Source organism: Sturnira hondurensis, unplaced genomic scaffold (assembly GCF_014824575.4).
Source record: "Sturnira hondurensis isolate 20B ecotype Veracruz unplaced genomic scaffold, ASM1482457v3 Scaffold0000867, whole genome shotgun sequence".
Lineage (NCBI taxonomy): Eukaryota > Metazoa > Chordata > Mammalia > Chiroptera > Phyllostomidae > Sturnira > Sturnira hondurensis.
Window position 1 is genome coordinate 1,437,306 of NW_028073498.1, and position 15,601 is coordinate 1,452,906.

The window sequence follows — 15,601 nt, forward strand, 5'->3', positions numbered from 1 at the left end:
CTTTGGAAAGAAACCTAGGCAAATGTTTAAATGTTCTCTAAAATAGTTTGAAAAATGTTATCCCGGCATAAAAATAATACTGGTGTTCAGGCTGCTCCTTGTTTTGCTTTAAAGGACCTAGAAAATTATAGTTATTAGATTGCCAAATTCTGTAAAACCTCAAAATGCACAAGGGTTTTTTTCCTCAAGAAAGAGAGGTGGAAAAACATAACTTACTTGGCAAAAGCTACATGAAAAGAAATAGTGTTGTATAAAACTTATTTACATGATAAGGCTTTTGCAAAATAAACATGTTAAAAGTGGGGAAACTGATTATGAGATGTAACCTTACTAATTGTCCAAAGCTTGATATCATTAAAAATTCACCCCTTAGATGTTGAAAGACAAAACTATTTTTAATAAAACTTATTTCATTCTTCTATCTTCTTTTGATTTATTATGAAAACCTGTTTTAATTTATCTTTGTAATTAAGTAGCACTTATCATTGATGTTCCTACAATTAGGTGTTTTTCAAACACATCATTAATTTCATTAAGGAACATTAATTGTTTCTAAGATTCAAAGAGCAGGATACCTAAATATTCCATGAGCTTGGAGTTTTTGTGTTCAAGAAATCAGTGCTAACACACAATGCTGAATCTGTCATATGCTAGTAGTTAGCTCCATTCAGGTCAGTAAAAGTATATTACATAAAGGCATGCTAATATGCCTTCACCAGAAATTAACAAGTCTCTACCAAAGCTATTCTTCCTGTAGGGTGCATAGTGATTCTGATATTGACAATTTTTTTTAAAAGTTACATGAATTTTCTGTAGGTGATTATCCCAAATATGACACTGAATGCCAGTATCCTGGAAGTTGCTCAGTGTAACATGTGCTAGGTCTGTAGAACAGACAGAATGTCTTTCATTTTCTCAGGGACTCGAAGACTAGACAAATGTACTTTAAAAAAGAGAGCATAGCATGTTCCCTAGCCCTACGTCACAGAGATTTGTAGAATTTTATAGCTAAATTTAGAACTGAAGGAAGGGGTATTTAGAGATCTTCTTTTCCAAGACCCTCATTCTTTATAAATAAAGCAATTGAAGACCAGAGGAGAAAAGCCACTTAGAGAGTTTTTCACAAGCTGAAACTAGAAAGTAGCCTGACTCAAGTGCAGGGTTAATTCCATTGCCTTCCAGAGAGGCTGAAAGTTCTCGCTCAGTGATACATGGAGCATTTTCCTTCTCTTTTAAAATTAATCAGTAGTGTTAGAAGATTTGGAAAAATGTGTTTGTATGTGAGCACATCGGCCTTTATATTTCTGGTCCCCAGTTTAGAACTTTCATCTTCTATTTCTAAACTTCAGTTTTATGGAAACTGAACTTCAGTTTTATGGAAAACAGCAGTCGAGAGAGAGAATTCCTTCCTCATCTTGATTCTCAGATTCACTGAGGTTCAAGAATTACTTCACTAAAAAACACCATTTCCTAAACAATTTAAAGAAAGAGATAGAGATACAGATGGTTGGATAGATAGATGGATGGTTAGGTAGACAGACAGACAGGTAGATAGACAGAGGGATTAGGTTTTCAGGTTTTGTTCTTTACCTGTGGGAAAGGATCTAGGTTAGTGTGCCATATCTACCATACAGGCCTATAGCCCACAGCAACCACAGTTTCTCTAGACCACTTTATCCACAAATAATAAAAGCTGTACTTATTAAGCATTACTATGTGCCAGGCACTGTGCTAACCACTTTCTGTGCCTTATATCGTCACCTCACATGAGGTAGGTTAGCATTACTAATGGGATTAAAAAGCAACAAAATAAAATCAGCTTTTTCTCCCTTAAAAAATGCATGCAAATAAAAGTTTGTATTTACATTTTCGGATTTCCATGTTTTATGCAAATTTAGTCACACCAAATGAGATATAATTTACATTCTTTTTGTTGAAACTGCTATGTAAAACATGCTGAAATTACCTATATAATTAGTTACACTGACAGTACATTGAACCTGATTTGCAGCATGAGCATTTCGTGATACAGAAAATTTGTTTATAAGTTTTTAGCCTTTGGAAGGAATTTCAACTTATAAAAACTAACATTTTATTTTTTCAGTTTAATTTTACTGAATTTATTGGAGTGGCATTGGTTAATAAAATTATATAGGCTTCAGATGCACAATTCTATAATAAATCACCTGTTTATTGTGTTCTTTGTTCCCCACCCCAAGTCAAAACTCTCTCCATCACCATTTGTCCCTCTTTTACCCTCTTCTACTTCCCCCACCTCTTTTTCCCTCTGGTCATCACCTTACTGTTTTCCCTGTCTATGGGGTTTTTTTTTCTCAATCCCTTTACCTTTTTCACTAGCAGCCCCAGCCCTCCTCCCCTCTGGCAGCTGTCTGTTCTGTGTGTCTATGAGTCTGTCTCTGTTGTGCCTGTTAGTTCAGTTTGTTCATTAGATTCCACATATAAGTAAGATCATATGGTACTTGTCTTTCTCTGACTGGCTTATTTCACTTAGCATAATACTTTCCAGGTCGGTCCATGCTGTTGCAAAAGGTAAGATTTGACTTCAGTCAAAATGGAGGTGTAGGGAAATAAGCCTTGCCTCCTCGAACAACTATAGCAAAAATGACAACTAGACTACAAAACAAATATCACCCAGAATTGTCAGAAAATCAAGTTGTATGGAAGTCCAACAACAAAATATTTAAAGAAACCACATTCATCCAGACGGGTAGGAGGGGAAGAGATGTGGACACATGCAAAGAAGTGCAGAGAGGTGGAGAGGCTCAGAGACATAGAGTGGAGCAGAGATGCAGAACAGGCAGTCCCATATTCACATGTGGTGGATAAAAATCGGTAGGGATACCTGGGGAGTGAGGGGTCCCAGCCCAAGACCAGACCACCCAACCCGGGGGTTCCAGTGCCAGGAAGGTAAGTCCCCATAACTTCTGGCTGTAAAAACCAGTGGAGTTTGGGACAGTGGAAGAAACTTCGGGATTCTCAAGAAACTCCTCTTAAAAGCCCCACAGAGGACTTAGGACTCATGTAGCCCTACCCCTTCAGGGATTCAGCACCAGGGCAATAGTAGAAAGGGAGAATATTTTCTCCCAGTGGCATACAGGGAGAAATTGAAGTGACTGGCAATAGGGCAAGTACCAGGAGACAGCTTCCTCCCAGGAAAAACTGCAGAGGCCAGGCAGCAACACTGTCCCCTCTCTGAGCCCTCCCCCAAAAAGAGCCACAGAGCTGTGACACAGGTCGCCCCACCCTGATGATTACCTAAGATTCCGTTCACCCTATACAATTTACAGGTGCTCTTTTTTACAGGAGGCTACACTTGTAAGACAGGGAGTCAAAGCAGCTCTATTTAATGCACAGAAACAAAGACAGGGAGGCTGCCAAGTGAGGAGACAAAGAAACATGGCCCAAACGAAAGAACAGAACAAAACTCCAGAAAAAGAACTAAATGAAATGGAGATAAGCAACCTATCAAATGCAGAGGTCAAAACACTGCTTATAAGGATGTTCAAGGAACTCACTGGATACTTCAATGGCATAAAAAAGACCCAAGCAGAAATGAAGGTTACACTAAGTAAAATAAAGAAAAATCTACAGGGAACCAACAGTGGAGTAGATGAAGCCTATAATCAAATCAACAATTTGAAACACAAGAAAGAAAAAATCATTCAATCAGAACTGCAAGAAGAAAAAAGAATCCAAAAAACAAAACAAAACAAGAATAGTCTAGTGAGCCTCTGGGACATCTTTAAACGTACCAACATCCAAATCATAGGGGTGCCAGAAAGAGAAGGGGAAGAGCAAGAAATTGAAAACTTATTTGCAAAAATAATGAAAGAAAACTTCCCTAATTTGGTGAAGGAAATAGACATGCAAGCCCAGGAAGCCCAGAGTTCCAAACAAAAGAGATGCAAAGAGGACCACACCAAGACACATCATAATTAAAATGCCAAAGGTTAAAGAAAGATAAAGAGGGAATCTTAAAAGCAGCAAGAGAAAGCATCTTGCTTTTAAATCAAAGCATCTTCTACTTTTAATATGCCATGATTTTTACAGGGTGCTTTCTTTCATCATCACTTTCCCGTACCTCCCAATGTACATATATCTAATTTTCTGTTCCCAGACTTGATATTTTGGCATTTAATTCATCAAGCTGTTGTTTTAGTTTAATTTATCAAGCTTTTATTATATACCCACTATGTGTATTTTGTTGCACCCAGAAGCAAAGATGAGAAAACCTGGTGCTTATATAGTTTATGTTCTAGTAGAATAACCAACATGAGCACACACAGTAGTATACACAGTGGTATAGTATTAGTTTGATACATAAGCTAATATATTCATACAACAGAAGTCCATCATTTAGGAAGCTTTTTCTAAACTGTCCCACACCCCAAGTTTTTGATACATTTCTCATTGGGTATAGGGATGGCATACTAAATTTCCTATAAAAGATACACGATTTTAGAAGTTAACAATTGATTCTAATATGCTCTGCCTAATCTCAACTGAGAACTACTGATGAAAAGGAATAAGCAGTACAAAGAAGCAAGTGATTGGATTGGCTTCACAGAGGATTTTGAAGAAATCTGCTATCTAGGGGGTTCTTTTCTGTCTTATTTCAAAACATATACAAGGACTTAACAAGTGCCAGACATTCCATTAAGTGCTGAGTATAAAATAGTGAGCAAGGTTCCTGCCTTTTTGGAGATTATATAGCAGGAGAGAAAAGAAAACATTACATAATTATTTTGGTCCGTGCTATGCAAGAGAATACAGTAACAAACGAGGGTATATCCTGAGGGACTGAATGATCATGCCAGAGGGTTGGGGAGACTGCAGTAAAAATGTCATCAACCATTCATTGCCCATCCCTGTGAAACTGAAAAGAAAGAGAATGGGGGAAGGGGAGTAGAGAGACAAGATTTTTGACCAAAAAATATGGCAACTTGAAGGGGTTATATGCAGAGGGTATTTTTACCAAATGGATACAGGCTAATTTAATTTAAAGTTCTCCAAAGACTGCGAGGTAAGATTTCTTCCCTTATAACTCAGAGGTCCCTAAGGAGACCCCTACAATACAATACTTGTATTAGTTGGTTACAAAGCTTACTTAGGGTCAACTGAAAGGAACTTAAGAATTTGAGGCTGAAGGGTGCAATGCAATTTCTTTTTTAAAAAGTTCAAAATAAAATTCACTAAGTATTCAGGAGTGTGTTTATGTCCTTTTATGTCTATGGTAGAAATGCTACCTTTAGTATAATAACATTTTACTAAAGGTACCATCCATTTATTCATAATAACATTATAAAGTACCATCCATTTATTCATTCCTATCTTCAACAATCATTGACTGAGCACCACCAATAAGTGCTAGAGATATAAATTAATACAACAGTTTCTGCCTTCAAGAAGCTTATAGTCTAGGGAAGGAGACTGTCATAAAAACACACCACAATGATACCATATAATAAGTGTAATAGTAGAGCTATGCACAGGGTAATATTGGATATGATGTTCAAATGTCCTTATTATGGGAAAATACAAGGAGTCCAGTTCTTATTACAGGAAAGTGCAAAGACTCCAAAGTGTGGCCCCAAAGTATCATTAGTCAAAACAAAATTTTGCATATCATCCAGCAACTCCACTTCTACACGTTTATCTAAAGAAAACAAAAAAACAAATTCAAAAAGGTATCTTCACCCCCATGTTCGTTGCAGCATTATTTATAAAAGCAGCCATATAAAAAAAGGAAATTGTACTATTTGTGACAATATGGACGAAACTTGAGGGCATTATGCTGAGTGAAATAATGTCAGACAGAGGAAGACAAATACTGTATGATTTTACTTATATGTGGAACAACAACTTACACAAACCTCTACAACAAAAAATCTAATTCATAAATACAAAGAACAAATTGGCAGTTAGCAGAGGCAGGGAGGCAGGGCAGTGAAATGGGTGAAGGGGGTCCAAAGGTACAAACTTCCCAGTTGTGAAATAAATAAGATCTAGGGATGTTAGGTGCAGCATGGTAACTATAGTTAATAATACTGTATTGTACACTTAACAGTTGTTACGAGAGTAGATATTAAAGGTTCTCATCACCAAAAAAAAAGTGTGTAACTATGGATAGTGATGAATGTTAACTAGACTTATTCTGGTGATCATTTCACAATATATATAAATACCAAATCATGTTGTATACCTGAAACTAATATATTGTTATGTGTCGATTATAATCTCAATTTTTTCAAAATGTTACAGCTTTAAATAAAACAGTATGTGAAGCACCTGGGACGGGGTATGATAACTGGTTTAAAAATTAATTAATTAAGTAGTAGATGAAGGTGGATGACTTAAATATCTCTCTTAATTGCTCCTCTTTGCCTTTCTTTCTTTGGTTTTCTTCTGTTTTCACTCATCCTTACCCCACAGGAAGCCAAATGTTAAAGAAGTTGTCTTTTTGACAAACAGCATTAAGTTGTACTTCTGGAGAGTCAGGGAGATAATTATGGCTTCTCTCCACTACATATAAAAGTACTCTTAGCCTAATAATATGAAAGAAAGCACCTTCCATATTTTTTCACTTTTATTTATTTTAGAGAGAGGGGAAGGTAGGGAAACAAAGGCAGAGAAACATTAATGTGAAAGAGAAACATCACCAATTGATGTTTGGGGCTCTCGTATGTGCCCCAACTGGGTACCAAACCCACAACCCAGGCATGTGCTCTGACAGGATTGAACCCGCGACCCTTCAGTTGACAGATGACATTTCAACCAACTAAGCCACACTGGCCAGGGCCATCCATATTTGTTTATAACAGGGGCAAAACAGATAGTACAGACTCCCAGAGAACAAAGTCTGTGTCTGTACAACTTTGAATTCTGCACAATTCCTCCCTTTAATTTGTGAAATATGTTGATCATTTTAGCACCTGACTTTATGTCAAATGCTGGGGATACAGAGATGAATAAGACATTGCCCCTGGCCTTCAAGCTGTTGTTCTAGAATAGGACAAATAGACATGTAAAGTAAATAAAGTACAGTGTGACATTGCTATCATTGAAGTTTGCCAAAGGGCTGTTGGAATACTGGGGAGGGAATAATAAACTCTGCTTGAAGAAACCAGAGAAAGCCTCACAAAGATGACATTTGAATTAGGTCTTGAGGGATGAGTAAAGACTGGTTTCACCTTCCTGGCAAGATCATGCATTACTTTTTCAAATTAAAGAAATGAACAGTTTAATTTTTACTGATAGGCTGTTTGCTGTGAAATAAAAAGATGAGCAAAGTCATAGATAGAAACCAGGACTTGAGATTGGTGGAGGGAGAAGGAGCTTTTAGTCTATGGTTACTAGTGCTATGAGAAAGCAGTATGCATTAGGAGCAGCAATATTTCAATGATTCATTCTGTCATATCTCTTCCTCTATAGCCATCAGGTTTGGGCGGATGCCACAGGCTGAGAAGGAGAAGCTGCTGGCAGAGATCTCCAGTGATATCGACCAGCTGAACCCAGAATCTGCTGACCTCCGGGCCCTGGCAAAACATTTGTATGACTCATACATAAAGTCCTTCCCGCTGACCAAAGCAAAGGCGAGGGCCATCTTGACAGGAAAGACAACAGATAAATCAGTTAGTTCTCTTCTACCATCTTCATTTGGGGTGGCTGGGTTTATTTTTGTTGTTGTTGTTATTTCCTTTGAGAAAATGATTAACCATGTTACACACACACACATGCAGAGTACTGTTCAGCTGTTGGCTATTATATATTGTAGGCTGAGTCTGAAGTACAGGAAAGGAAATGTCTTTAGATAGGATAAGTAAACATTATTTTGAAAAGGGAAAAAGTCCATCAAGTCCTCCTACTACTGGTATTTTGCTGTGCATAATGTGCAATTTTTTTGCTCAAAATTTTGAGAGAAAAATAAAATGTGCAATTTTACTCATTATACATGAGTAAAATGATTACATACCATGGGTGTCATACGTGGGTGCACATTATACATGGCAAAATACAGTAAATTCTTCAAGAATAGTATAAACATATGCAGGTCATCTTAACTTTAATGAATGGCCAAGCCACCTTCATCCACCACCCTCTTTCAGGATCCATTTCTTTTCTTGCCATAAAAGTAACTTGTCACAAGTACATTCATTCATTCACTCAGCCCTGCTTTCTGGGCCTAGATTTGGAAAAGATATTCAGTCTCATTATATTACCTTTTGGGAGAACTACTAGGGATGCCTCTTATGAAGTTTCACATTGGGCAGAAAAATACATTTCAGATACTATATCACCTTTCTCTCCCTGTAGCACTCTGTTGATAATTCCTGGGTAACTGAAAGCATCATCCTTTTAGATGCATGTGTGAATTTTATCTTCTGTAAGGCTTGGAGCCACCTGGGCTACTCTACCAGAGAAATCTAGGGGATTCTCAAACATCTGCAATCTCAATGATTACCACTGTTTAGAGAACCCAGAGTGAATTATAATTATAATTAGTGTGGAGTCAAGTTTTCTAAAAAGTAGAACTCTTCCCTGATAGGAAGCTGAGAAAGCAACATGGAATCATATTAAAACAAAATATAATTATACCTGATTTCTAGCCCCAATTCTGCTGTCTGCTAACAGATGGATCACATCTCTGTACCTCAGTTTGCACAGGCAGGCTCTGACTTTCACTGTAATGTCTGCAGCCTGTCTTAGGGTAGTAAGCCACAGAACACATTAAGAGGACACCACCCCAGCCCTTGATAGACCTTTTATGCTATCATTTATTTTCAAATGAACACCTCTAGGCAAGCTATGCAATTACTTGACATATGTGTGTAACTTTTCCTTACTTGGTTATATATTTTTGGAAAGTTTGATTACCCTTTAATGTACTTTTATAATGCTCTTAAGATGTCATCTTTTCCTTTTAGCTAACCCATAAGAATAGAATCAGCTAATAGAAAGAGAAAACTCCTGTGGTGTATTCCTATATAAAGAGCCAAATGCCAGAAGTACAAGGAACTTTCTGACGGCAAGAAAGGTTTTTGATACCTTAACAGTATTATGCCTGTATCCAGTTCTTTACGATTTCAGAAAATCTTACAAATTCATATGTTCAAGGCATATGCCCATCCTATAGCTCCTATTATTACCCTCTTTTTAAAGATGAGGAAATTGATGGTTAAACATAGATCACACAGCATGTGGAAGAACCAAGACTGTAATGCAGGCCTGCTGACTACTGCTTCAGTACACTCTGAGCATGATAGTCCCTCATGAAAGCCAGTATTTCCCACTGGCTAGCCGTGAGCCAGGTTGCCCTGTACACTAGGAAAGTTTCACCTTGGGAAAACATTCTGAGTTATGATTTATTTTTACCAGTTTTTAGAAGAGCAGGAATTTTCAACTATCCTAGTTGAAAATTAGGAATGTTCTCCTATCCTAGTATATTCACAGTCGGAAAAGTTACTTAGTGCTGTTTTGTTCTTCCAGAATTATAGTGATCAGGACTGTCTTCTGCAGACTTTTACAGACTAGAAATCATATGGTAAAGCTAAGCCTATATGTTTGTTAGACCAAAAAATTGGGGCATAACAAAACAAAAGCAAATGAAGACTTCTACATAGATGATTTGACTATGGAAAATAAGCTGTGTTCATTTAAAGGTAGAGGAATAAAAAGTAAGCTAAACTGATGTGGCTAAAAAAAAGGTTAACAATGGGCAGATTGCAACAACTTGAGAGCCAGGGTGGGATAGGAAAGTGGAGGTTAGAGCCCCAGAACTGGGGAAGGAGTAATACCTGGGAAAGAGCCCTAAAACAGACAGTTTACACCACAGCCTTCCCTCAGGCCATTTAGTTTCCAGGAACTGCTTTCTCACCTTTTCTTTATCTCTCAATCAAGACCTGCAATCCATGCTGGAAAGCCTATTGATTTCATTGTACTTGGAAGATAGGAGGGAGGCAGTTAAAAAAAATTTTTTTTGTTTTCCCCCAGTAGTCAAGAATTTAAATTGGCTCCACCAGTGGCCAACATACTCTTTGCTGTGTTACTGAAGGGCACAGAGCCCAATCCACTGTAAATCACTTTAAAACCTCACACCAGTTTATTCTTTGGCTCTCAGTCTTTCAGTTAAAAATAAGATAATTGCAGGCACTTTATGAGATAAGTAGGTATTAAGCTATTTTAAGAGAAAGGGCTGCAAAATGCTTGATTATAGGCTTTTCAAGTTCAGAGGCCAAATGTTTGTCATTTTTCCCCTAAAATAACTACAACTGTGCTTTCCCCATAATATTTACTTGGGATGTATTTGCTTAATTGAATTATAAACTATTTCCTATGCCTTTGAAATTCTGGACTTTCAACAGAGGTCCTCTGACTAGACTAATATTGGCTCACCAAACTGGACATCATTAATGATCTGGATAGAGGCAGAATTGCCTCTTGTTAGGGTCTGGAAAAACAGACTGGGCCAAATTAAAATAACCCATTCACTGATTACACAAAATTGAAATAGAATTGTTTGGCTCTCTCTTTTCTCCTTATCTTGAAAAATCAAATTAAGCGCTGGTGGAAAGAAATAGTTCAGACAGGAAGATGGGAGAGGGGAAAAAATCTAAAATGTGATTTCCGAGGAGACTAGAGATTTGTTTTTTATCTTACATGGTCATGTTATTCATTTGATAGCATCTTTCTCAGGGGTGTTATGTTATCTCTTGGCCAAGACTTATGAAAGTTAAGATTTGAATTGATTGAACAAGTTTTGCAGAAATATGGACTCTTGAGAGGGTGGGGGATGTGAAAAAGTGGCTGTGGCTGGTGCAATAGAGCAGTTTGGGTCTCATTATACACCCTGATGAACTGATGTCATTAGTGTTAGTTAGGCCAAGTCTGGGATAGGCTGCTCAGTATCGTGGATGACCAATTACCAAGAACCTTTGGAAAGGAAATGACTTTATTGAAGAAGCCGTTCTTTAAATTTATCTTACTGCTCAATTTAACCATTGCTTATTCATCTCATTTATGGAATGCCTGCTGATCTTTCCTCTCATGCTCAGCACCAGCATTTTCCTGCAGACCAATCAGGGCTTCTCCCTCGCCATCTTAACTTCTTTCTCCTGTATCTTACTCCCTAGTGCTGTATGCACCTTTCAAAACAGATAAATGGACAGATAAATTAAATGTTCCTGCTCCCCTCTGATCTTTTAAACTTTAACAACTACATCATTGGAATATGGTGTCCTTTTTAGTTCATGCCTAAAAAAAATAATGCTTGGGAATTTTAGGCTCAGGGCTAGGGAAAGATGGGATATGGAATCACTGAACATGGACCACAGGAGAATTTTAGGAGCAATGGGCCTCTTAGCTACCCTAAAATAGGAATGAACAGACTCTCCCACAGTCTATTTTCCTTTAAGTGGTTTGTTCCAGCCAAGGACCCATCTTTAAAAGATCCTACTGAACTATGAAACTGTGAATGTACCAGAACTAGGGTGCTGTGTTTCCCGAAGGCAGTTTGAGAACTGAATGGACTTTGGAAGTTCCCAGTGTTCGACGATTACCCTGATGTGATGATCACACTGGGTGCATCGCTGTCACATGATCTCATGTTTGTTGATGAAAATAAAATTCAAAACCATTTCCAATGCCATGGCTTATCATAAAACAATAAATATAAAAACTTGGTGTTCCTGCCAACTTTTCACTCCATATCTGAGAGATGGTGCAGCCCTGGCTGCACTCTCTCTGCAAGTAAAGATAAAAACTTGTTATTTGTACTGAATTGGACTTTGCATCCCATCATGTTGCTTATGATAGGGACATGCAGTATCACTGTTTTTATAATTACAAAAGCAAACAGTGCCATTGTAAAAAGGGTTTTCCTAAGTAGTGTATGAAACAGGAAACTACTGATTAATAATACCAATATATACATGTAAGCTTCTGTGAAAATAGTCTGTACTCTTTACATTTTTCTCACTTTAAAATGTATAGGGTCCATCAAATCTAATAACTCACACTATTGGAAAGATATCTGTGCTTTTAAATCCTGAACAAAATTGTCCCTTTCCCTTTTACCTCTGGCAAAGCCTAAGTGAGCCAGAATTTGCTCTCCTGAGTAGGAAGATAACAGACAAATCTGTAGAGAAAAGAGACCCCGGAGCCCCACTATAAAAAAAGGAGCAGGATAGCAGTGCTGTTTTGTTTCAATGGTTACTAAAGAACTTGGGCTCCTAAGGTTACTAATTCATATATTAATATTAGTAAAATAAATTCCTTTATTGCCAGGACTGTCAGCAATAGCTAAAAACATAATATATCTGAACCAATAGTATTATTTCAGACAATAAATTAAAAAGATAATATTCTATATAATTAAGAAGGAAAGTACTTGGATTTTTTTCCCTTTTTCACAATTAGATTCAGTTGGCCAATGCCCTTGTTTGCCAGCTGAGTAATGTTTTGGCCGGCAGTTGATGGTTTTTAAAGAGTTGTGTTTATCTGCTAGTTCATTAGAGTGTGACTAATTCTTCCTATTAGGTTTTCATTTGTCTTAAATCTCTAAATCATGCAGGAAAATGGAATTACATTTAAAAACTTTCAACCTCAACTTCAATCACATACAGCACTTAACTAGCACCTCTAGGATGTGACCGTTCAAAAGGCACTGCCTCCGAGATCCCAGCGGAGAAGGGCTTCAGTTCCCACCTCCTCTCAGAAGACTCATTTTATTGCAAAAAGAAAACATGGGAAAGCCATGTAGAAAGGTATAGAAAGAGAATGAATTAAACCTGAGTCAGGAGATCTAGATCTAGTTCTAGTTCACATTTGCCGTAAATAGCTATTTGACTTTGGAACATCTCTTGGCCTTAATTTATTCGTACCTAACCAGAGAGTGATGATGTAGGTTATTTCTGAAGACCCCCTTGGTTCTATAAATCCTGTGGTTCTCAACAAGAGGAAAATAGGAATAACAGGGGCAGAAACCAAGTTAAGGAAACCCAACCAACACATTTCGGATTAACGTACACCCAATATACCTAATCAAGGAGAACCATGTATGTCTAAAAGAATTGAAGTGAGTCAGAAGTATAAAGAGAAAGAAGGAAACAAAATGAAGAAGATGGACCCTAAGAATTCTATTTCATTCCTTAACCTTTGCTCTAATTTGTCAGAAAAATAAAATAAAAAATAAAAAAACAAAACTAAAAACAAAAAAAACCCTAACAAACAAAACTAAGGAGAGACCCACCAGATGAGGAATGCAGTTTTCCAGGCCATTTTTAACTCTTACGTAACCAAGTAATCGTTTGTGAGAGGGTAAGAGTTGTCTACCACACTAATTTCGTTCTCCCAAATGGTAGAAATCACTGGGACAATCTGTGCTTTATTAGTTGACTTTCTCACTTATCTCCTTCAGCTTGCTATTTTATTATTCAAGAAGCTCTAAACTTGGAGCATTCATGTATAATCCCTTCTATAGCTCCTATATTAAAATGCTAATATTATTGGGCTACTATGAAACACTATTGTTCTGTTTCCCCATTACTAGCCAGCTTTCCCCAGGACTTCTGTGTTTTACATAGGAGGCATGCAATAGACTTATAACTAAACTTAATTATCTATAAAGTAATACCTTTAATCCCATTCTGGCTTTGATATATAGAGCCATTTTTTAATCAAAATATATAAAAATTAAGTACATTTGATGTATCTTTTCAAAGAAAACTTTTCTGTAACTTCCCCTCACAGGAACTGTTTCTTCTCTGGAAAAACACTGTGTTCAAGTACAATTTTCTTCATTTCATCCTCACCTTTTTCTGGTCTATTCAGTATAGGTGGAGTACCAGCATCATAATGGCCAAAGACAGCTTCATCAGAAAGCTAATGCAGCATAAAGTTCAGGGTCCCTCCCTTGCACAGAGCCCCTTTGAATGCTCTGGGAAGAACCTGTGCAATTTTGTTCTTATAATTTGTATTATTGAACCCAAGAGTTGTTGTAAATGTACTCAACAACTGTATATATTTTAGGCCCCACAAAACCTGGATCTATCCCTGATAATGTCCTAGATGTAATTAAACATTCTTTCCTGTTAAGGAGAGATGTTTATCTAGTCGTGTGATAGGATGTCTGAAGATAAATACATTGTTAGCCCCAAACTAGGACTGTAAGATCATTAAGGTCAAATATAAAGATGATATGGCTCCTCTTATAATGGCAGATCATCAAATGATACTGTATAAGCTAATAGAACATATAAGGCTTCCCTTTGCTTTGTAGAAAATACAGAAACATGTAATATTTTCCCAGAAGTGCACTATTAAATTAATGATTCAAGATAAATTCTACAGACCTAGTGCCACCTGTAGTTTTAAGAGGTCAGCTTTCAGGGTAGGGAGGTCCCATTGTGAAATGTGCAAGTAAACTGTGTGCAATCTGTTGGATAAGAATTGGTGAATTGGTGGCAAAGAAGGTAGATCATATCTAGTGATCACTCTTGCAGTTCGACAGATCCACATGGAGGCCGAAAGAATCTGTGCAGACCAATATGCAGTGAAAACAGCACAATATGTGACTGGGGAAAACAAAAAAAATCCACCTGGTATTCATTTGCATGTCAATACCCAGAATTTTCTGTCAGTTCATCACTTTTTCAAAATGCTGAAAAGATTTTTTAAAAAAACTGAATGGTTTGGCATAATGGTGGGGCTGCTGATTCCTTTCTCTGTCCTTGAGTGTTTACTGCCAGGAAATCCTGACCAACATCGATTGCCAAGGGGTTAAAGTCACATTGTTGTTAAATTGGGAGAGAGTATTAGCAGGATTTTGTGCCCTATGCTCAACTATCACAGAGTCAAAAACAGGAACCTGGGGCTTTATATGAGGGGACAAGGGAAGTCAAGGGAAAGAGTCACAGGGTGATTTATCAGGGCATAGTTCCAGATAAATTCCTTACATGGAGGTAGAAGAATTTTATGCATATATTCTGTGCCAAAAAACCAAATCGTTGAGCAGAAGCTCAACCAGAAGGTGAAGTGGGTAGTTCTAGGTACAGTCTTTCCATATATGAAGAGGTGATGATTTTATATTCTTGTAATTTGTAGTCATGCATGTATGGGTAGACTTTTCAGGTATCAATACCATGAGATTCTCCTAGCAAAAGAAAGCTAGTATTTCATTAACACAAACTATAATAAGCTGCAAAACTTCTGGAGGACAGAAACCACATTTTCTCTAGGCTCTGTATAAGTACCTTTTTCTCATGATTAGAATCTGACATTCTGGGAAAACTCAGCACATTTTCACTGATGTAACTTACTAGCCACTCTGCCTTTTATTCCTCTCCCACTAATAATATCAGTCCTGAAGTGGGGAGGGAGAAGCAAAATGTTCAAAAACATAGTAAGCATTATTTGCTCCTGATTTACTTGAAGAATTTGTTAGAGCCACCAGGCAAACTTATTCTTGGTCCTAATATCCATCCTCCTTTTTGTTTTGCTAAATAACATAAGTGACTTTTTTGGTTAAAAAAAGTCAAGTTAGAATTTCTGGAATAACTCCAGAAATTCACCATTCTCTGAATGG

The 15,601-nt window shown here is 37.2% G+C and overlaps 1 protein-coding gene across 6 annotated transcripts in view; it reads left to right on the forward strand.

Annotated features, from left to right (window-relative positions):
* PPARG (peroxisome proliferator activated receptor gamma) overlaps positions 1-15,601 on the forward strand; it is a 145,858-nt gene that overhangs the window by 111,158 nt on the left and 19,099 nt on the right. For 5 of the 6 annotated variants that reach the window (XM_037050824.1, XM_037050816.1, XM_037050841.1 and 2 more), the window contains one exon: positions 7,453-7,652. The exons of the other annotated variant lie outside the window; for it this stretch is intronic. In XM_037050824.1, the coding sequence (XP_036906719.1) occupies positions 7,453-7,652 (200 nt within the window). The remainder of the gene's footprint in view (positions 1-7,452; positions 7,653-15,601) is intronic. 6 annotated transcript variants of the gene reach the window in all.